This window comes from Accipiter gentilis, chromosome 7 (genome assembly GCF_929443795.1).
Source record: "Accipiter gentilis chromosome 7, bAccGen1.1, whole genome shotgun sequence".
Taxonomy (NCBI): domain Eukaryota; kingdom Metazoa; phylum Chordata; class Aves; order Accipitriformes; family Accipitridae; genus Astur; species Astur gentilis.
The window spans coordinates 7,208,839-7,230,816 of record NC_064886.1 but is presented as its reverse complement, the minus strand read 5'-3'; the positions used below and the strand labels follow the sequence as shown (position 1 = coordinate 7,230,816).

Here is a 21,978-nt window from a genome sequence, read left to right as displayed (position 1 = left end):
GATGCTACTAACCTAATCTTAGAGATGGTGAAGGTATCTGTATTTATCATCACAAACTACATCAAATAAAAAACTCTACGCTTATCACAAATTGCCTATTTATTTTACAGACATTGCTGAATGCTGTCACCAAATAATCCCAAACGGTACTACAGAGCACAGAGAATAAGAAGGAAGCGTTATGCATCTCTTCTTATTTCCATTTTTCAATAACATGCAATTCCATGGTTAACTACTACGAAAAGGTGATAGTACTGTGGACTCTGCTTGCACTTGTATAACATTAAACTGATTCAATGCAAGTATAATTCAACATGTCACTTACAACAGCTTTGTGCCTAAAGGCCTTCTCATCAAAAACTCCTACAGGTGCTCATTCACAGAACAGGCAAATTAAAAGTTCAGTTATAATACCAGAGTGAGTCAGTATAGAACAGCAGAAAACAGAATAGCATCACCATTTCAACAGCAAGATATTCACCATGTGCATTCATGCCTTCAGTTGTGGAAATGGGAGTCAAAGATAAAGCAACTATCCCTACCATCTGACAATGAGTCAGGAATACAAGAATGTCCTGTTGGCTCAAAATCATCATCTTTAATCACTACAAATACTCCCTCCTACCAAACATGACAAAATAGTAAGATATTTAATTAGAGAGCGTATAGAGGTTGAAAACTTTTTCTTCTGTGTAACAGGCAATTGCTAAGTAGGAAGACATATATGTCTATGCAAAAGAAATTATTGTTGTTGTTGTTTAACAGTCAAAAATACTTAAACAAGTCACTTACCAACTACCATCAGTGTGAATTCAAAGCCCTTCTTCACAGATTTCCTGTGAACCTGGTTGGGCAAATTAGCGAATCCCACATAGCCTGCTGAGTCAGAAAACTGACAAGAAAACAGAAGTTGAGTATAAATGAGATCCCCTTCCCTCTAAAAAGTTGAAACAGAGTTCAGTTGATTCTATACAATAAAGTGCAGAGGTATATAAAGCACATGGAAAAATAGAGAATGAATCAATTTTTTGCTGTTATAGCAAGGCAGACCTTGAAACAGGTCCGTTTACCAAGCAGTCTGATATCAATAGAAATCTGCTAAGTACCTTGAGCTACATACACATAAACAAAAGCCTCCTCTTGGATTAAAAAAAAATAAAAATCTGCAAGCTTGCAAGAACACACTATTATTAACCTTAAACCGTAAACATAGCTAAAAATACTGAAGATTTTAAGCTAGGGGTCCAAAATGCCTGCTCAAATTTGGTATCTGCTTCTATAAAAATCAATAATGCATACACTCACATGCAGAAAAACAAGAACGTTGTATAGTAATGCAGAGATTACCAAAATACAATCACGTAGAGATCTATCATCTATTCGTTAAACTGTTCACCTATCTTCACAATGTCTTAAGTTGTAACACAAAAGCAGGAAAAAGAAATCTGCCTGACAAATTTATTAAAGAGATTTGGGCTATAAAAAGGGCAGTCTGCTTCAACATCTGTTACCAATTGACTGAAAACCTAATAGGAGTCTAAACAAGAGCTGCAGCCACTTGATTTAGGGACCTATGAACTAGCTGGAACCAAATGTTTGCTGCACAGAGGAGTTTGTGATGAGAACAGTTTTTATACAATACCACACTTCCAGTGGGGCGGGGGGGGGGGGATACAGGGGAAATCACTTACAAGGCAATTAGTTATTTGCTAACAATCCCTTTAAAACTCACCCAGATGGGCAAAAACATTAGAAATGAAGGTTTTTCAAATGAAATTTCCTTAGGTGAAGGCACCATTCTAAATGTGTAAGCAAACACTGAACGGCTGGCAAACATCTGAAAGCCTATTACTAAAATCACATGCAAGCTCTGTTTCTACTGAACAGTGCCTTTTAAAAAACACATCTGAAGCAATAAGGTATCATTTATTCACTATTTTACCACTTCAGTAAAACCACAAGTATTTTAAGAAGATGAATAGGTTCTAAACAAAATTTTGGCTATGCAGCCGTCTCTTTACCTTTACTTTTTCACCCGACTGAGACATGTTTTCGTCACTCCAAGTTTCAGACACTGGAAAACAAAATCCATAGTGCATGTTAGCTGACTTGAAGATTACATTCATTTTAACTTCAGACTGGTCAATTGCATATAATAAACACATTTTATTCTAGTAGAATGAAATGTCACATACTCAAAGATTACCAGAATAAACAAGCCACAATCAAAATGGCTGCTTCTGTGAAGCTATTCACAGGAAAGAAATTACACAGAATTATCAAACCAGCATACCTCATTTAAATACTTAAAAGTTTTAAAACAGAAAGATTCCTTTAAAACTCAAAATACTGAAATTCAGTATCTTTAAACATCTTTCATCTATCCTGTCTTTAAAGAAGGAAAAGTATCAACTGAAAGCTAATGCTAGGTATACATGGTACTCCTGACGTAATTTTTCTTTTAAGTTCTCCGATTCTGTAATTAGCTAACAAAACCTGAAATTCATACTCTTGGTTCCAAACCCCCCTACACAGAACAGACAAGGAGGTCCTTCTTCCTTCAAGTTTTACCCTTTCCACTTACAAATTAGACGTTTCTTAAAGATGGTTTACAAATAGGTGAATGTAATCTAACTGTTGTCCAAAAAATTATATTTGACAATTATGATCACATACAAAAATTCTCCTGAGAACAGGACAGCTATAGGATTTCCAGGTAAAGGTTATAACATCATTTTCAGTCACTTCAAAGCACTATCGCTGAATGTGAACACTATACCAAACATCGCAGAACCTTGGCACTTGGCTAACCCATGCTGGACATGAAAATTCACCCTGATCTGAAGGCCTATCAAAAAGATTTGTTCTTTAGTTTCAGACACCCAGAACAGCTGGGTTTTGGCAAGCCCTTATCTTTTTACTCAAGGATGTTAGTTGTGCTATAGATTAGTTATCACAGCAACAGCGAGGCCCTTTTATTCAGAACAGCCGCAGAGCTGCCAGGAAACACAGAAGTGGCAGGAGCACTTCACAGCTTAGTTTGTTGACAACGCAGCTCTTGGCCTGGGAAAGCAGGGAAGTGACCTATGCAGGCACCTGTGTGTTCAGATAGAAATGCTTTCCTGTTGGGTAGCAGGAGTCGTTCTACCAGGATACAGTCCAGTTTCTGACACCCGCAGTTTGACAGTCAAATCCTAGCAGAAATATATGAACCTTTGGACTAAAGGAAAAGTCAAAGTTGGCATAATTGCAACTCGGAGTTTTAAAGAAAACATGTCTTCAGCTCACATGGCATTTCATTTGCCCTGAAGCAGGCATTTCAAATCCTGGCAGCTGTGCAGACACCAGCCACCCTGTGAGCAAGGAAAGGTTTTGGGTTTTTTTTTCCCCCTACAACTACTTTTCCGCCCATACCCAGTTCATTTGCTTGCTAATGAAAGCCTAATACAGCCATTGACCGGCAAATAGGGAGGTCCTGATCCTAATCATCTTCTGAAAGCCTCTAATTGGGTATTCCTTAAAACAGCCTGGGAAACATCCCTTAAGAATGGTTTTGAAAAAAACAGGACTTATTTGTCTTTGACCAATATGCAAGGGTTCATTCCAGCTTCCAGCCAACCAGTGTTAGAGATCCTTAAAGACAGCCACAGCCTCACTGACAGATGTAAATCATTGCTCTGTCCACATCTTGATTCTACATTTGGAAACCTCTGTCATCACCTTGTCTATAAAATCAGTAACATAATTCAAGAGTTTAGAAAAGTTCATAAATAGTCACTGAGTGCTAATGTAGATAGACTTTCTGGCCCATTTCTCACAGTAATGCCAGATAAGAAGCCACCCAGAGCAGCTGCCTATAGTTAAAGGTGAGAAGGGGGAACAATTCAGATTTAAATACGTATGGCAAATTCTCCAATTACTTCTGCTTTAAACTGACAGTATAGTCACATCCGTTGTAGCATTACCCAAACTACTGATTAAAAAGCAGAAGAGTCAAAATTGTTGTCAACTGATTATGACACATCTGGCTTCAAAATTAGTCTGTCATCTCATAAAAAGCTAAATTTATAATAAATCATTCCATGAATATAACTGACAAAGCCTGTTTCCAACCGGGCAAACTACATTCACCTTGTGTCTTACTCTGACCAAAAAGCTGCTGTAGCCAAAGCTGCAGGACAGCTGCTCTGATCACATCACGACTGCAGCGCATGCTTAATTGTCTGTGTACAAGCATCCAGTTAGTTATTCCCCACTGTATTTTCTTAGAACAGAAATATTCTAACGAGAAGTTTGCTGAACAAAAAAAAAAAAACCCCAAACAAACAAAAAAACCCCCTGCTGTTCCACAACACCTAAATAAGGCACTGAGGTTCAAATGAAGCCTCAGTTATTCAGCCTCAACACATTTTGCAATTCATAATACTGCCCTCATGAGGCTTCCTAGAAAATTATTCAACCAACCAAATTTCCCCCAATGACCATGAGCTGTCTTCCTGAAGCTTTACCATATCATTACAAATCAAAACCTTAGAATTAGCAAAATAGTGTACGTTACACCTTCTTACAGCATCAAATAACTGCAGCACTTACAACATTGCTGACAAGTTATCAACTTGTCAATGGACCAGACTACACTATGCATCAACGGCTGCTGAAATCCTGATGTCCAACTGCATACAACCGATTCAAACATTAAACCAATGTGAAGTTCAGTGTCTGACAACACTCTGGATAGTCCCACATCTGGAAATTGTAACATTTCATTTTTCATCAATTTTCCATAATAAAAATTAAAAAAAAAACAAACAACTATGGCAAAAAGGAGCAAGCCATAGCTGTTCTGTTTTCTTTAGATTTTCAAAGGACTATCTGAATCATTATGAGATAAGCAAAGCAGCACATGCAAAATATTTCAAAGAGAAAGGAATAGACAGGATACAATTGCATTAACTTGCAAAAAGCAGCAAAACTTTATTTGTAAACAATTGTTGGCCCGATTTAGCAAGTCTAGCAGAAAAAAGGGACGCTATGCTACAGTATAGGGGTGTCCGAGTCTGTTTTTGAACAGTGGATAATGTCACAAAGTTTCATTTTGGATCCCAACAAATTCCTATCTTAAACAATGTGCTGTCCAGCAATCAAAGGGAGCAGATTACCACTAAATTCCACTACAGTTGCCTCCACTACAAATACAGAGGCCTGGAACGTGCCATCCTACCGTCTTCTGTTAAGAACAGTATTCCAGTGAGAGAGAAATAGAGGGGAAGGAAAATGGGTCATTTCCTTTGTTCCTGTCAGGATGCAAGAAGTAAACTGTTAGGAACAGGCAGACTGGGAGCTTCTTAATAGGAACCAGCACAAAGAAAACGCTATGAAAAACGTTCAAAGAGTGTTACCATATAAGGATATTAAACAACATTTTAAAATAATTGCTTTAAAGTGACCTTAACAACCACCTCTACAAGCAGAATAGCCCTCTTGATTTATCAAATGAGGTCTCCTTCTTTCCATTGGAGATTATATAACTCTGATACTTTTAAAAAAGTAATTAATAACCTAATAAGGAACCACAGAAAACAGCAGACTTAAGTAGGTTTCCAAGTGCTGGAAATGGTCTCAACAACATTAGCACTCTGAAGCCACATTTTCAGACTTAAAGCAGACAGAGAAACACCAAGAACATGTCAGTAAAATACCAGTAAAATTTGTGCTTTCTCACAAAAAGAGCTACAAAAACCTACAAAGAAATGTCAGAGACAAGTACTGAGGCACATAATTTTTTAAAAAATGTAACTTCTCCAAGTGTCTTGCATACAGAGAAACAAGGAAGTTACGTGATAATTAAAAATGTCCTCATTGTATTCCAAACTGGATATAGGCATATTCAAATACAAAGCAGTTAACTTTTATTTTTGGAAGCTTACACTATCATAGTTGTATGAATCACCCAATTCTGTCAAACAACAGCTGGTCCAGCAGAGCCTGTTCTCTGTGTCATGCTTTGTTCGTAGCACATCCTCATCTCTGCAGTTGGAAACCCCCTCCCAAAAGGTCCCAGGGAGAAGTGTCACTCCCTCTACATCAACAATCCCAGATGATTCCATTTTCCTCATTAGAAACAGATGTTACCAATTGAAGGAATCGTCTTTTACACATTAACAATTGAATACATTTCTGCATTACTCTTATTCAGGAAAATGACTATGTCACTTCCAGCAAATACAGAATTTAACAGCAAATACAACCCAGCTATGGCACTTGCAGGTAGACCAAGCTAAGTGTATGCCATGACTTCATTTTGATAATGCATTTGAACCAGTGACACACCATATAGATTACTACTGGGAATGAACTGCTGTTCATGAAAACTTGTAACGTTTCTGTGACTTAACAGCACACATATGCATAGCAAAGGGTCTAAAGGGACAAAAAGGCAAGCACTAAGCAAGTTAAGAGCGAAGAACCATGTATGAAAACTGTTCTTAAAAGAAAAAGGTCTAGAAAAAACAATACACGAATCTAGAGCTCTAATCCTAAATATTTTATTTAAAGTTCTATTTCAATGTTAAAATATTACTCTAGACAGCTTCCTTTCTTACTGTTGTTTCAATGACTACAGTCACATAAATGCACAAAGGAGGCAATGATACCATTCACATTAATGATCAGTTTTAGTGATTATGTGCTTCCTACGCAAGCAGCTTTTGACGATATTTTCCCAGAGTTACCGTGTCAGAGAAAAATACTGTAAAACAAACCTGTAAACGTGAAAAGCAGCGGCTTTTTTTATTATTATTATTAAAAAGCTAAACATATTAGCCATGATAACTCATCAGGAAATAGGCAGCTCTGCCTCACACCCACAAAGCTTAACTATAATTGTGTACATACTGTCAATGCACAGCAAACAGTGATAAGTTAGTACTTTAAATCACTTCCACATCAGGCTTAAGTCTCATGACACCACAGAGTCTCTAACCTGCGCGTGACCACTAATTTAAGACCTAAAAAAAAATAAAAAATAAAACCAGCACTTGCTCAGCCTGTTGCCAAATCACGTATATGTCGTTGCGCGTAGCAGTGGCCTCTGCGTTTCTCCTGCAGCACCCCTGGTTCCCAGCAGCTGGCCAGGCTTGGTGTTACAATTTTAAAAACATCTGAGGAATGCCCCATGGAGACAGAACTTCCTCTTCCAACCGCGCCCCCCATCTCCGGCTCCATTACGCCGGGCAGACCCCAGCAGCACGGAGGCTTTGTCCACACCTCAAAAGTCACGCGTGCCTTGCGTTACACGCAAATAAACGTGCGGGTAGAAGGGCCCGCGACCCGACTGCGGGGTGTCGTGGGGTCTGCCCCCACACTCTTCTCCCCTCCTCATACTTCAGCTTCAAAAAACTCGCCCCGGGCAGCGGAGGGAGGCCGGAGCCAGGCCGCCGGGCCCACGCACGGAGCACACCCCGCCGCGGACGAGTTCCGGGGACCGGGCCGGGGCCGGGGCCGAGCCCGTACCGCTGCCCCGCTGGCAGCTGCGGCCCGGCAGGGCCAAGCCGGGCAGGGCCGGGCCAAGCCGAGCCCGGCCGCGGGGCGCGGACACTGGCCGGGCGGAGGCGCCGGCCGGAGGTCGCGGCCTGGCCCCCCCGGCGCTTACCTGAGCCTGCGGCCGCTTCCGCCGGTGCCCGGCTGCCAGGCCGCGATCCGCCACCTCCCCCCGCGGAGCCCTCCCGCATCCCACACGCCACCGCGGCCGAGCGCCTCCCTACCTTCCGCACGACTCTATGGTCTAGGCCGCTTCCCAGGAGAGCAACGAGGCGCGGCTCTTAGACGAGCGAGAGGAGGGATAGAGCGTCTCCCCCGCCCCACCCGCTTGCCTGAGTGGCGGCGGGGAGGGAGATGGCGCGGGCGGGGCGTCGCCATGGCGACCTCCCCTCAACCCCCGGAGGGGCCGCCGTCCCGGTGGGGATGGCGGGGACTCGGTGTGGGAGCCGTGACCGCAGGCGTGGGTCCGGCCCTGGGCCGTCGGGAGGGGGAGCGGCTCAGCGGCGGGTGCTTTTCTCCCGGGCCTTCCCGTCGCCGGTTACTAACGGCCTCCCCTCCCCGGGGATGCCGGGTCCCAAGCAGCCGCTCCGCCGTTTCCTAAAACGGTTCCCACCGGCTGGCCCCTCGTTCCCCCAGGGGGGAGCGATGCCAGCCCGCTGCGGCCTGCGGATGTCCCCGGGGGTTCTGCAGCCAACAGCCGGAGCTGGTCTCCACCGGCTTTGGCCCTGAGGGCCCTGCTCCAAAATACGGAGCATCTCCTGATCCTGCTGACTTCCCACAACAGAAGACGTGGGAGAAGGGCTCGCCTGACAGAGCCACCCCTCACGGAGGTCCCTGCACCCCGACCACGCAACATGGTAGCCAGTGCTACAGTGGTAACGACTTTGAAAGGATACAAGTCTGTATCTGTACTCGGACTTCACATCCTGCCAGCAGTACACTTGGGCATCCTTCTTGTACACTGTCTTCGTCTGGAGCTACGCACACAAGTTAACCTTCAAGAATGAACACAGTCAGAGCCCGTTCTGCTTAAAATATCCCTTCTCAAATTGTTTGATTCCTATTTCCTACCCAAGTACCATTGACCTTTGAGATTGCCTCCACCTGCAGCAGGTTTTAGGGATACTCCTCACAGTGGAAAATCTTTTGGTACAGTAGGTGTGATAGCCAGGGGGAAATCTAGTTTAAACTTCGTGCTGTTTGACTGTGATGCAGTATGTAATATAAGCCCGTTTGGTTTTCAGCTGCTTGTCCACATATGAAGCAAATTTCCCTCCCAAAATGCAAAAAAACCAATGTACTTGTTTTACCTACACTATTGCTATCTTCTCGTTCATGACAGCATTCCCTCTGGTTAAGTGAGAGCCTTTCTGCCTTGGAAGGATTCATCACTGAAGCGGGGAGTGGGATTTTCGTCAGCAAGTTCTCTGAGGTATCAGGGACTCCAGCGGACATAAACCTAGAGAGTAACTCATACCTGCAGCCAGGTCACAGAACCAGACCACTTTGTCATGGTGAAACAGTGTTACATAGCTCAAACACTCAATACAACACTGACAAGATTAAAACTGAGTATCAGCAGAAGTTCAGGGAAGGCTTTTTCCAACCTTCCAGCTGCAAGAACTAGGTTCAGGAAAGTTCCTAGTAATCCATCTGAACATTTTGCAGAGGGCAGTTTGTATATGTGACCCAGCAGCAAATCTTTTGAATTACAATTTTGAATACCAAGAAGCACATTTCTGTTTTGTCTGTATTTCCATCCATTAAGCAAATGGTTGCAGCTCACAACAGGAAAATGTGGAAGTGAAACAAATGCTACTGAAGGCAGACTGGCATTATTTGCTAATTCACATTGTGCTTGTATTATCAACCGAGCATTGATGTGATCTGAGTAAGAACAAGATAAAAGCCAATGAAAGTGCAACCAAGTTCCGTTTCCTAGGACAAAGTGTAATGTTATAACACAAAGTACTGTTATACACCACCTTTTTGGAGGAGTTAAAAGGTGGCATTTCAGTCTTCTTTAGAAATTAAGGTCTTATTTTAAATTATTCCATGGATATCCATATAGGTGTTTTGCACTATCACCAAAGGAACAACAGTGGCAGTTTTTCTTTCACTAAATTAGAACATTGTGATGCACACAATATTTTACACACATAAACTGCTATTACAAATAACTATTTAGCACTTGAAGAAATTGTAAGACATTAGCATGGACGATACCAAACTACAGACTGGCATCAATGCAGAGTCTACTGGAAGTCAGTGCTTTCCCACGATTATCACTCCTTTCCTTTGGCAGGTTTTAGTGCTGTGGGTGAAATATTCTCCAGAAATTTCAAATGCCTCATTATTGAGGCATACCAATAATTTTCCCAAGTCATGGCTGACCAACTGTCACACAAAATGTTCAGGGAAGTCACAATCCTCCCAAAGCAGTCCCATTATGCCAGAAAGTAATATAAGGAAGGGCACTTCGGGTAAGAGCAAAGGACAATTCCAGCCAGTGCCCTACCTCTGCAGTGCCCAGTAGCAGATGCTTAGAAAAAGATAAAAGTAGCACCGTGTCTGTGTATCCTCCCAGCTTCCGGCAATCTGGAGCTCAGCAGCTTCCTGAGCCAGAAGTTTTATCTTGATAGTTTTCTCTTCCATGAATTTTTCCTGTTGGTTTTTGAACCCATCTCAACTTTTGGCATTAAAGAGCATCCTGTGACAATGAGTTTTACAGTGCATTACGCACTTGGTAAAAATGTACTTTTGTTACTTCTGAAACCTGTTATGAGACTTGTTATGAAACCGCAGTACGCAGGATCACCGAGCAGCAGAACTGGAACTATTTGGTGCATGCAACTGAGAAATGCTGCATTGCAGAAACCTACAGAGAATGCATGCCCACAAAAGATGTACCGCATATTTGTTGTTTTTCACACTGGTATTAGCAGAGGTGCAAACAGGAGAAATCGTATTGAAGAACACTCCTAAATGGTTAAGTAGTCTAGAAACGTTAATGCAGTGAACAGCAGTCTGACTGTGAATCACTCATTCCCATAATTATTATTTCTGAAAGAATTTTGTTTTATTCTTCCCTTGGAAGCTCAAATGCCTTTTACAAAAGTTCCTGATACATCTACGTTTACATTATCAAAAGTATAATAAGAGTCCTTCCTTGAATTCAAATCTTAACTTTGTGTGGAGTCACGTCTTAGCAAGTTAGAAATACCTCATCCATTCAGCAAAAGGCATTATGTATCTTTTGTTCTGCTCCTTAACACAGAAAATGGTATGATACTGATTATAATAAAATAAATATCACCATTTAACTGAAAACTAAACTGAGTTTTGATACATAAACCAACCCCATGTTCCTTGGCATTATTCCTATTAAATAAAAAATAAAATAAAAAAAGATATGCTGCTTAGACAAAATAAATCTGTCTCTTTTCAGTTATGAGATCTCTTTTAATTTGATTTTCTTTCAATCAAGTCTGTTGCTCACATAGCTAAATATTTGGAATTTGAGCCCAAAATGATGTGTGATTGCTGTAATAGCTGTACTATAAGAGCAATTCGTGGAGATACTGGCCCACTACTGTAAGACACTAAGCATCTTGAAGATCTCCCAATCTTCCCTGGAGATAAAATTACTCAAGTCCTGATTAAACAAGTTATTCTTAAGCATATGCATAAATCCTTTTCATTTCCATAAGATTTGTGTTTGATTCAGAATATTTGTGTATGCTGTGCTAATTTACAGTACATGGCTCCAGGACCAAACCTTTTAGAAATAAATATATATGAGCTACACACTGTGGGCGACATTCTCTTCTAAAGGATTGCCAGAGAAAAAGTACTTTGAACATAACTAGTGTGAATGTCGGATACCGTCATTTAGATATTCCCTGGGCTAATTTTAGTATTTGGGTGTGGTGATAGACAGAAATTTAAGAGTGAACTTCCCATTCTTTGTTCGTATTTGGTAAACTGGTGATTTGATCAAAATACTCTTCTGTGTAGTGCTTTATCTATGGAATCACTAATGGGGTAAACTATTCTAACATCTCAAATTTTCTGTAGTTTTGCAGACATGCTGCATTGGGAATCGGAAATGTCAGGTCCACTGAAAGCTGGTCTCACTGCTGAGCCTTTTTGAAGTGTGCAGCTCAGAGCCGGAGCTCTGGTAGCGTACAAACAGGAAACCAGTATCTGTGGATGCACCAGGATTTATTGACAGAAGCTACCTTGCAAGCTATTTAGTAATTGATAAGAAAATCTGCAACAGATAAGTATTTTCCCTTGCTGAAAAAAAAAAACAAACGCATTTTTTGTGATGCACTACAGGAACTGAACATTATATTTGAATTATAGCAGTCTCAGAGGAATAGAAGTGTTTCTTTTGCATTTGCAAGCACACACAAGCCCCCCTTTTCAAGATGCTAATTATGGCAACAAAGCAAAATTTTCTCTGGAATAAGCCATCCTTTCCTCTTACTGGAAATCAACTTCACTTTTATGAAGGGAACCAGGATTGACAAAACCGATGCATACTATTCCCCCAAAGACGGGGCTTCTCTCAGATATATCTCATTAAGAAGGGACAGCTCTGCTGAGAATTAATCATTCTCATACTCGGGTGTCCCAAACCTCTCACATGTCATCAGGAACGTAAATTTTATGTGGAACTAGACAAATGTAGTATGTTTCCTATCGCTAGCCCTGAACAATTTTCAATAACTTCATGGTCATGTCTTCACTAATTACTTTCAACATCTGCGAGGTATATTTAAAACAATGGCATTTGTCCTTGCTGACGCTGTTCTTTAGAAAATGACATCTGATGTGATTTCCCAACAATTACATGGGAAAGAGATCTACCAGGATCCTGGTACACCACAATCTGTGGAAGGAGGCTAACTTTGAAAGAGGACAAAATTAAACTACAGCTCTCCTGATAGGAAACATGATATAGAATGGACCCTTAGGCATGAAACAATGTATATTTCCTATAGCTTTCCCCCCCCGCCTGTCCAAATTTCAATACATCCTCAAGAGCTGCCCGTAGCATTAAAGAGAAGTATTTGAAGTGACACGGCCTAAGCATATGTTCAGTGTGATCTCTTGGCGAGTGGGATGATCAGGCTGTTTAGATGCTCATCTACAGCTGGGACATTCTAAGCTTTGAGAAAGGGCCACAGTTCACCATAGCCGCTGCCCTGAAATGCCTTGGTTATGGCTGTCCAGTGAGACCTCAGTATCCACTCAAAAGCCAAATTCAGAAAACAAGGTGCTGAAGGGTTAGGTGCACAGCAGCTCACCAGTGCAGCCCAGCTGGTCCTGACAGTGGTGACTGGAAAAGTTCCTGTCAGGGAGGTGCTTTAGTAAGACATTGAGACACAAAGATCAATTCCAACCAAGGGGAAGTTTCAAATGCTGATCCAGAGGTTTGTGTGTAGTGGAATTCAAGCAGGGAGGAACTCAGTTCTAATGATGGTTTAGCACAATTAATTTCTTCATTGTGTGAGGAAAGCACTTGTAACACTGTCTCAGTATTCCCACCATGTATAGCCCAGCCAGAACCCCCTGCTCCTGGCTCCCTGGCAGTGCCAGTGGGCAGTTCACAAAAAAAAGCCCAGGCAGAGGGTCTGTGTCAAGTGCAAAGACTAATAGAGGGCTATGCAACTTTGTTTGGAAAGGGATATACACCAGAAAATATATGAAGGCTGGAAGCAGATTCGTAACCTCTTTCACTGTTTTTCCAACTACGTGTATCTGTTTACTTCCTTTCTTTTACATGAGTCTTGTCGCATCACCACTGAGAGGGAAGAGTAGTGTGGGCATCCATTTCTCAATCCTGAAGGGCAGCAGCAACACTTGTACTAAAAAAGGGTGTTGGATCCTACGTCATTAGCACCAGTCATAGAGCTTTACTGGTCCCTCTTGCAAAATTCTGGTGTGGCTTTTAACTCACTGCTTCTCTTTGTTCAAAAGATGAACTAAGAGAGGAAGTGACAATTTCATGTTAAGCACTTCAGCTTGTTTTCAAAAGAAATGATCTTGAGATGAAACCTGTGGTGAAATTGTGCACTTTCATTTTGTAATAACCTGCTCATTTGACAAGGAATCATTCCTACGTGCCAGTCTTCTGATGTGTCACACTGATCTGAAGACATGTTGGCTCTGCTGACATGCAGGAACTTCATGGAGGCCTATCATACTGTGGAAGATGGTATGTGCACTCAAGCTCCAACTAAATCTCTTCTCTTGGGAAAACCAGTTGCATTTTAAAGGATGATTCAGAAAGGATTAATTTTCACTGAGAAAGCTCAAGCTTTCTAAATAAAGAACAGCCCCTGCCTAACACCTCTGTATTTGGAAATCTCCTTGCCTTTATTTCAGCACTAATTAGAAGACAAAATATGGCACAAAATCTGTCTCTAATAGGATTCCTGATTCTTCACCTTTGCTTCTGTCTCATCCAAAAGTTATGGTGAGCTGTCTTGAGATCGCTGGGCTTTTAATTCATCTTTTGACTCGTACTCTGTTTTATTCACACAAACAATACTAGGTTTGTGCATAAGCTTGATGCCAAACGTAATTTTCCTCTCTGTCTTCCAGATGGTTAACATTTTAGGGATGAGAAGGAGCAGAAGCACATAGGTAAGGGACACTCCACAAGTTATAAACCAAGCATGCTCTGCAGACTACATTTCAGGTCCCAAAAGGCAAATCTATCTAAACATTGCTGGTGGGATGCTTCAGGGCTGAGCAAAGCCCTAGCAAGACCGGAGGGCTGGGCACAGCAGTTCTTCTGTGCCGTGGCACAGGGCTCATGCGCCACAACAAGCAATGCTGGTAAGAGCCTGGACCTCCCTTAGCAGCCCTCCCAGCAACTCTGCGCCTGGTATTTGTCCTGATTATGTCAGGAAAAGAGTGAAAACACAATCACCTCTAATCCCAAAGCCCCTCTTGCCATAGTATGGCTTCTGTGCAATTGTTCTCAGCTTGAATACCACTTCCGCCCATTTTCACAGGCTGCAAAGCCCCCCTATGAATCCCCCCTAGAATAATTTAATAAATACATAGCTGGAGCAGTAATAGATGTAACGACATTATCAGTCATTTGCTAATGAGTTACTTTGCTGCAAGAACACCACATCTTTGAATTTAAAGGAATCCAGACTTTACCAGCAAGTATTTAATTGATAAGTAGAGATTTCTTTACTTAACATCCCAAGTAAAACATCGTGCTGATTTTTGTTTCCTTTTAAGAAATTAGAACCTTTTCCTTTCTGGGAGTTTAAATTACTTCCCGGTGTTGTGACATTAACACCATCAGAAGCCACAATGTGCTAAAGCTGATGGGGTCCTCAGGCCCCCCAGAAGCTGTATCAGTCAAATTACCAGTAAGTCAAGCAAGCAGACCAGTGAGCATCTTGCACCGATGGGCTCATTAAAGGTAGTTTGTGCAACAGACTCACTTTCAGGATCAGGGAACAGAGTAACTAAAGATGGAGGTTGTTGCCAGTAGCCAGGATAAAAGCTAGTATCTGGGGTAAGGAAAAGAAACAAACAGATGAAGGTGAAATACCAGGAATGGAAATGCCTCTAAGCAGAAAGTTTCATCCACCCTGTTATTATTAAGCATGTATTTCCCCAGAGAAATAATTGCCTTGGATTAAGTGATTTGTAGGAATCAGTTGCTCGGTAACAGGTAGCAAGGGAAGGTGGCATGAGGGCTGCAGAGCTAAAACAAGCCATGTGCGGGTTTCCCTCCTCAGCCCAAAGACCCAGGCAGCTGCTCAGGCCCCATGAGTGCCTCCCAGTCGGCACAGGAGCACACACAGGCCATTTATCGGAGGAAATTCAGAGTTCCGTGCTCCCGGGCAAGTGGCAAGGGTGGGGCTTTCCTGTGCTTATGGGCTAAGATAACTGGCATTTCTCCCCCCTTTTTTTAATTGTTCTTCTGTGCTGTTTTCTATATAATCATTATTATCATCATAAATACAGATGTTAGGCAGTTTCAGCCTGTGTTCTGGGTTTCTTCCTGTTCACCTCTGAGATATCTCTGTCTCTGTGGCTGGTGCTTTTGCACATTCTCCTCTCCCTGACACCAAGGACTTTTCTGAGTGATTGCAAGCAGCCTCAGTTTGACAGACTGCACAGCCCCAGTCACACATTCCTTCTGGACTTGCACACTGGAATTTACAGTTTTAAATAATTGAAGTAAACTGTATGTATTTCATATACAGCTGGAAGAGGAGATAACTCCTCTTAACTCCATTTACCAGGCAGCCTCTGTTAGGAAGACATTTTCCATGCTAGAAATGTTTACAGCTCCTTAGGCAGAGATAATCAATGGAAGGCTGCAGTCGTCATGTGTCAGCATGTCCACACCATGACGATTCACAAACTGCTGATGTTCTTCTGTTTCTTTTTTTGGGTGTCTTGTGGCTATAGTTTGTCTTCTGGTTGGAAAAACAGAAGTAGTGAAGGGCCACATCCAGTGCACTGTGACCTTGAGGCCATCCTCCTGTTACCAGCGCTGGGGTCCTCTGCAGAAGAGTCATCAGTGCCACCGTCAGGATGTAAGCAGGGCATTGTTCAGCGTTAACCCATCAGTCATTTCCTCAGCTGTTGATGCATGTGATTCCTTTAACCTTTGCTTATCATTTCTTCTGCTGCTTCTGCTTCACACAGGGACTTTTCCATTCATGCTGCATTCTTATCAGTCTTAATATTTCCATCACAAATCTCTGCATGCCGTAATACAAGCTGTAAATTACAGTACAACAGAGAAAACTGCTTACATAGGGACAGGAAATGTGTTATTTTAAACTCTGATCTCCTTGACACTAGAAGGATACTTTGGGCTAACTGAAACCAAATCTAGCCAAACCAGTTCAAAAGTCAGTGTGAACATAACTTTCAATTTTATCTAAAACATTTAAACTTATTTAAGATAAACCAAAACAATCCTGGTTTAAATCAAAAGAAGGCTTCTCAGGGCACCCAGTTGAAAGCCACTGGACCACAGCTCCTTGTGAGTGCTGAGGCAGTGAGGTCTGTTCTCTTTCTACTGCAGCTGTAACAGCAGCATTCATATCACAAACTCTTGCTGCCATCTGCTAGCCTGGGGGGGGGCTGTAAGCTGCTGTTGGCCTGCAAGGGTTGAACCAAGGTTTCTTTGCAAGAACAATCCAAAACGCCAGTGCTCCCTGAAGAGACTGTAGTAATTACAATGTCTGCGTGGCCTGATGACGGAAACCTCTTGCAAATACACTCTTTTTGATACAGGAACTTAACTCATGGACACACCATAAAGATTTGAAATGTACCTGAGCCGTTAAAACAGTAACGAGAAGTTGGAAATCTTTGTGGCTACATATTTAAATAGTATGCCTTGCTCTTGGCTCCCGTATCAAAAGGAATGGAGTTACATGCCTGGTGTAAGCTAAGAGCGAGTATTTTTCCTGGACCGAATTAAGAATCTGGCTACTGGTACTGACAGATGATGTGCAGATCCTGTATTCAAAGCTCTTTCATTTTCAAGGTGATTCCTGAGGCGTTTGGTGGTGCTTGCTTACACTTTTGCTTGTCACAGTGTGCAAGAGAGAGAGACGCAGGTCAGTCAGGATGCTCAGTCTTCTGGGAGATGATCAGTTAGCCTTGATAATCGGCACGTCCATACCGCCGGGTGCCTGCATTGGCAGGACCTCTCCGAAGGTCTGGCTGTGGACGATATCAGTAAGTCGGAAACACCCAGGCAACGGCGCTAGGAGGAAGAAGTCTGAGCGGCCGAAATGTGGGACGAGGTTCCTCCAGCCCCACGCTTAACTGGGAGCGGGCAGCGTCCCTGCGGGCTCCTCCGGCGGCCGGGGGCCGTGGCGAGCAGACGGACGTTTCCCCGGCTCCGCCGGGAGCGCCCCCGGCAGCCGCAAGCAGCGGGGGGAGCTCCGCGCCCCCGGCCCCGGGGCGCAGCCCCGGCCGCGGCCCTTGCTGCCGCCCCCCGCCCGCCCACCGCTGGCCGTGCGAGCCCCCCCGTCGGCGGGGAAGGGAAGGGCAGGGCAGGGCCGGGCCGGGCCGGGCCGGGCGGGAGGGCGGGCGGTGGGAGGGCGCCCTGCGGCTCCTCATATAGCCCTGCCCGGGGCCGGCGGCGCTCAGAGCCGGATCGGCAGCTGCCCGGGGGCGAGCGGTGCAGAGCCGGCGCGCCGTCCTTTCTCCGGAGGCTTTGGTGGGGCAGCGGCGGCAGCATGACTTCGGCGGCGCTGGAGATTTTGGGACTGGGGCTGGGCATCCTGGGCTGGGTGGGAGTGATCCTGGCCTGCGGGCTGCCCATGTGGCAGGTGTCGGCCTTCATCGACGTGAACATCGTGGTGGCGCAGACCATCTGGGAAGGGCTGTGGATGAACTGCGTGGTGCAGAGCACGGGGCAGATGCAGTGCAAGGTGTACGACTCCATCCTGGCGCTGCCGCCCGAGGTGCAGGCGGGCCGGGCGCTCACCGTCATCGTGGCGCTGCTGGGGCTGGTGGCCCTGATGGTGACCGTGGTGGGCGCGCAGTGCACCAACTGCATCCGGCCCGGCAAGATGAAGTCCCGCATCGTGATCGCCGGCGGGGCCATCTACATCCTCTGCGGGGTCCTGGTCCTCGTCCCGCTCTGCTGGTTCGCCAACATCGTCATCAGCGACTTCTACGACCCCACCGTGCCGCCCTCCCAGAAGCGGGAGATGGGGGCCGCGCTCTACATCGGCTGGGCGGCCACGGCCCTGCTGCTCTTCGGGGGCTGCCTCATCTGCTGCTGCTCCTGCTCCCAGCGCGACGAGACCTCCTTCCCCGTCAAGTACTCGGCGCCGCGGCGGCCCACCTCCAACGGCGAGTACGACAAGAAGAACTACGTCTGAGCGGGGCCGCCCCGCTCCCCCGGCCCTGCGGGGACACGGACAGACGGCTGCGAGCCGGCGCTGCCGCGCTCCGCCGCCCGGCACTCGGCACCGCGCCGGGAGCGTCTGCGGTGAGCTCCGGCGCTCCCCTGCCTAGAGTCTCTTCTTAACGGGGACCCCCGTAAAGCGGCAGCCCTAGGCAGGGCAGCGCCCCGCCGCCCGCCAGCCCGGCTCCACCGGCGGGTCTGGCCGCTCCGCTGCGGGCAGCGCCGCGCTCGGCGCCGCCGGAGACCCGGTACTCGCCGCCCGCGGTGCCGGGGCGAGCAAAACCCTCCACGGCCGCACAGCGCAGCCGAACCAGCGTCTCTCCGGCCCCGGGCAGCGCGGGGAGGGGGGCGGTGGGGAGAACCGAGGAGCCCGGGCGAGCCGCGGCGGCGTCTGCCGGGACGCCCCGTCCGGGCTCCGCCGCCGCCTGCCCGCCCGGCTCCCGGCCCTTCCCCGGTGTTACCCCGAGAGACTTGTGAGTACTTTCGCGCCCGCTCTTGCTGCTGGTGCCTCGCCTGGCTGGTGGGACCGGGCCGTCGGGTGTGCACTGTCGCCGAGGAGAAGCTTCCCTTCTTCCCTTTCTCTCCTGAGAACGTGCGTCTGGCTGTTCCCGCTGGGACTTTCGCTGGTTAGGGTTTTTTTTATTCTTCTATTTGGGCAACTAAACTAGGGATTCTGTCTAAAGCATGATACTAACCTTGGTCCTTAATCCCACAGGCAAGTAACTGTTTGGAAAAGGGTATTTGATTGTCTTGATAAGCGCATTCATCTGTGTGTCTGAGACCTCTGAAAGGCATTTCGGGTAGTTGCAGTCGTTCAGTGGAGTACAAACCAGATTACACTAGGTGGCCCCTCGAGGTTCTTCATCCCTTCTCCTTCATCAGCTTCTATTCTGTTTTTACTTGAATATGAACGCGTTGCCAGAATTACTGGAGGACTAGATTCAGAGATTGCCATCTTTATATGTCTGGCTCCAGCGGGGCATCCCTCTGCATCCTCTTATCTGCACTACAGGAGACTGGAAACATAAAAATTGCCTCAGATGTTGATGGCTGGCATTATAGATGGCTTTCATGGCCTTCTTGCCAAGCCCTGCTTGCTGCCAATTTTGAATTGTGTGTTCAGTTGGATGTGCACTGGGTTGGCTCCTCCCCATAATTTTGTAACATGTGCTTTCCTTCATTTACCAAATTGGTCAAAGAAATCGCTAGAAGAGTTTTACCAAATATCTTGACTGAGACTTTATGCAGGCTAATCAGGAGATCTGAAGTCATGGCTCTCACAGCTCTCGGCTCCTCCATATTGCGCTGGTAACACTGTGCAGACTGGAAGGAAGATGCTCTGGGTAACATAACTCTCATTTTCTGAGCTTGACACCTGCTAAATAAACTTTGCCACAACCTGGAACATTAGCACACACCTTTCCATTCTACACTGCAGAGACAAACTTTTTTTAAAAGGAGGGGTTAAGGGGTGGTGCGATAGTTTTCCATGAGAATTGCTTGTACTTCTAAATCAACGCAGAATTCTGCTACAGACCGTGGCAGCATCTGTATCGCCATAAGATTTCTGCCAAGAGTTAGCGAGGAAATGTGCTGTTTATATTCCTCAAAGCACAACGCTACAACCTCGTGGATGCCTCACAACCACGTAGCCATACAGTGCACACCTAACCTGAGCATTAACTCCTACAACTTTCTGATAACGCCGAGACTTATGGACTAACCATAACTGTGGGTTTGTGACAGATTTACATCAACTGTGTTCTTGCCTTGCTTAGCAAACTTAAAACCCCGGTGGTATCAATATGTACACAGACCTGAATAAGAGACTAAAGCCTTGCCCCTGCAAATTTTGATGTTGAATATTGAGCACGATTCACCCTTTTAAAGATAACTGCTTTTATTTTTAAACATATAAATTGCAGGGTCTGAGCCCATCAGAGAATACAAAAGCAGAGCAATGTGTCTAAAACTAGTGGTGTTCTATAAAGAGGTGCAGTTCTTATACTGTCTGCATTTAAATAAAAGCTATAATATTGTTGTTATGATGTGATATGTAGTTTTGGTACAAGAATGAAATATTCCGTATTTCATCATTGCAACTTTTTTTTTTAAACAATGTAACCTTGTAAACTGTAAATGTATTTAAATGCATATATTTTGCAAGAAATCTACCAAAGTTGGCTTGTTATGTGGTTTGGTGCCTTTATTTGTTTCATGGTTACTTTATTTTAAATGATAACGTCCAACTGTTTGTCACCCAGCCCATAGACACACTACACCCTCACTCAGCTCTCTTGTGTCTAGCAAACGAGTCAACAAATATTGGCCCAAATCCTGGACCTCAGTCTCTCTTGTCTCAAATTCAAGAACTAAAAAACAAACCCCACCGACAGACATACCTGCATGTGTATCTATAGTGTAGAGCCTTCAGAAGTGCTGCAGGATTTGGGCTCTGACCAAAAGATGAAATCTTTCTGGGCAGTGCATCACTAGCATTTAAAATCAAACCAAAACTGGTGTCTTGGGGAAAGGGAGGGAAACGCACATCTGAGAAGGGAAATTTTTTAACAAGCCAAATTTCTTGATATATAGCTTTGTGTCATGGCAGGGCTGGATGCTCTTATAACCAAAATCTGAAAAAATTACACAACAAGACCTCTTGGAAGAAGCCAGTACTAACTGTGTATGTACTAGTAAACACAGCATCATCCTACTGAAAAGATAACTCACTGCTAATGTAACAAGGTTTTGCTGAGGTCAGTGGGGCAGCGCCCAACAATACTAGCAGGAAGTAGGGCCCATTTTTAAAAATATTTTTATATTTTATCTCATCCTTCGGTATACTTACTTGTTGCTGTGCTTTAAAAAATAACCCGAGAGAATGCTGTTATTGACGTCACTGGCTTCAGGGTAAAAGTCTTACTTGGTTTTTGCTATGTTTTGTTTTCCAAGAGCAAAGACCTAGTCCTGAACTTTAAGACTTGAAAGTACTCAGGATCAGGCCTGAACCTCATCCCAACAAAAAAAAGAAATCTATAGCACTTGTTTACTATTTTTATTTTGTATTTATGATTTCACATAAAAATAAAAACATCTAAACCAATCCCTGAACAGGGTTACTGTTTTTTGTGAAAGGCACGGGATTGTTTGGGCTCAGGAAGACAGGGTGTGTCATTGGTGCCCAAAGGGCAACCTTACCTGGGCTACCTTTGGGCAGGGGAGAGCTGGGTCACCTCTGGGGAAGAAGGAAGGACTGCTCCTTTGCAGAGCAGTCAGCATCTCAGCCCTCCACTGAAGCCTCAGACAAAAGAACAAGCACTGGCGGTTGGTCTTGTGATGTGAGCACATTAGGAAATGGAGTGTGAGTCCCAACTATTTTGGGAAGCTTTTTAAGCTTTCAATTCCTACACATTTAAACTAAAAGAAAAAAAACCCCGCTGCACCTTGGATCAGTCCCAATCTGACCTGATACCCTAATCCTTTCTGCCACCCTTTTTTTTTTAAAAAGT

At 44.5% G+C, this 21,978-nt stretch overlaps 2 protein-coding genes across 4 annotated transcripts in view; one reads left to right on the top strand and one right to left on the bottom strand.

Moving 5' to 3' along the window:
- LOC126041377 (septin-2) overlaps window positions 1-7,857 on the bottom strand; it is a 40,521-nt gene extending 32,664 nt beyond the window's left edge. For 2 of the 3 annotated variants that reach the window (XM_049806946.1, XM_049806948.1), the window contains exons 1-3: window positions 7,652-7,726; window positions 2,022-2,074; window positions 793-892 (exon numbers count right to left, since the gene is read on the bottom strand). In XM_049806946.1, coding sequence (XP_049662903.1) covers window positions 793-892; window positions 2,022-2,048 — 127 coding nt within the window. In that variant the 5' untranslated portion in view covers window positions 2,049-2,074; window positions 7,652-7,726. Of the gene's footprint in view, window positions 1-792; window positions 893-2,021; window positions 2,075-7,651; window positions 7,727-7,763 lie in introns of those variants that run through there. The other variant, XM_049806947.1, reaches the window with a different exon arrangement.
- Window positions 7,858-17,710: 9,853 nt separating this feature from the next.
- Window positions 17,711-21,570, top strand: CLDN5 (claudin 5). The gene has a single exon (XM_049806373.1). It carries the CDS (start codon window positions 17,790-17,792, stop codon window positions 18,438-18,440), a length of 651 nt encoding a protein of 216 aa, XP_049662330.1. The 5' UTR covers window positions 17,711-17,789; the 3' UTR covers window positions 18,441-21,570.
- Window positions 21,571-21,978: the final 408 nt, after the last annotated feature.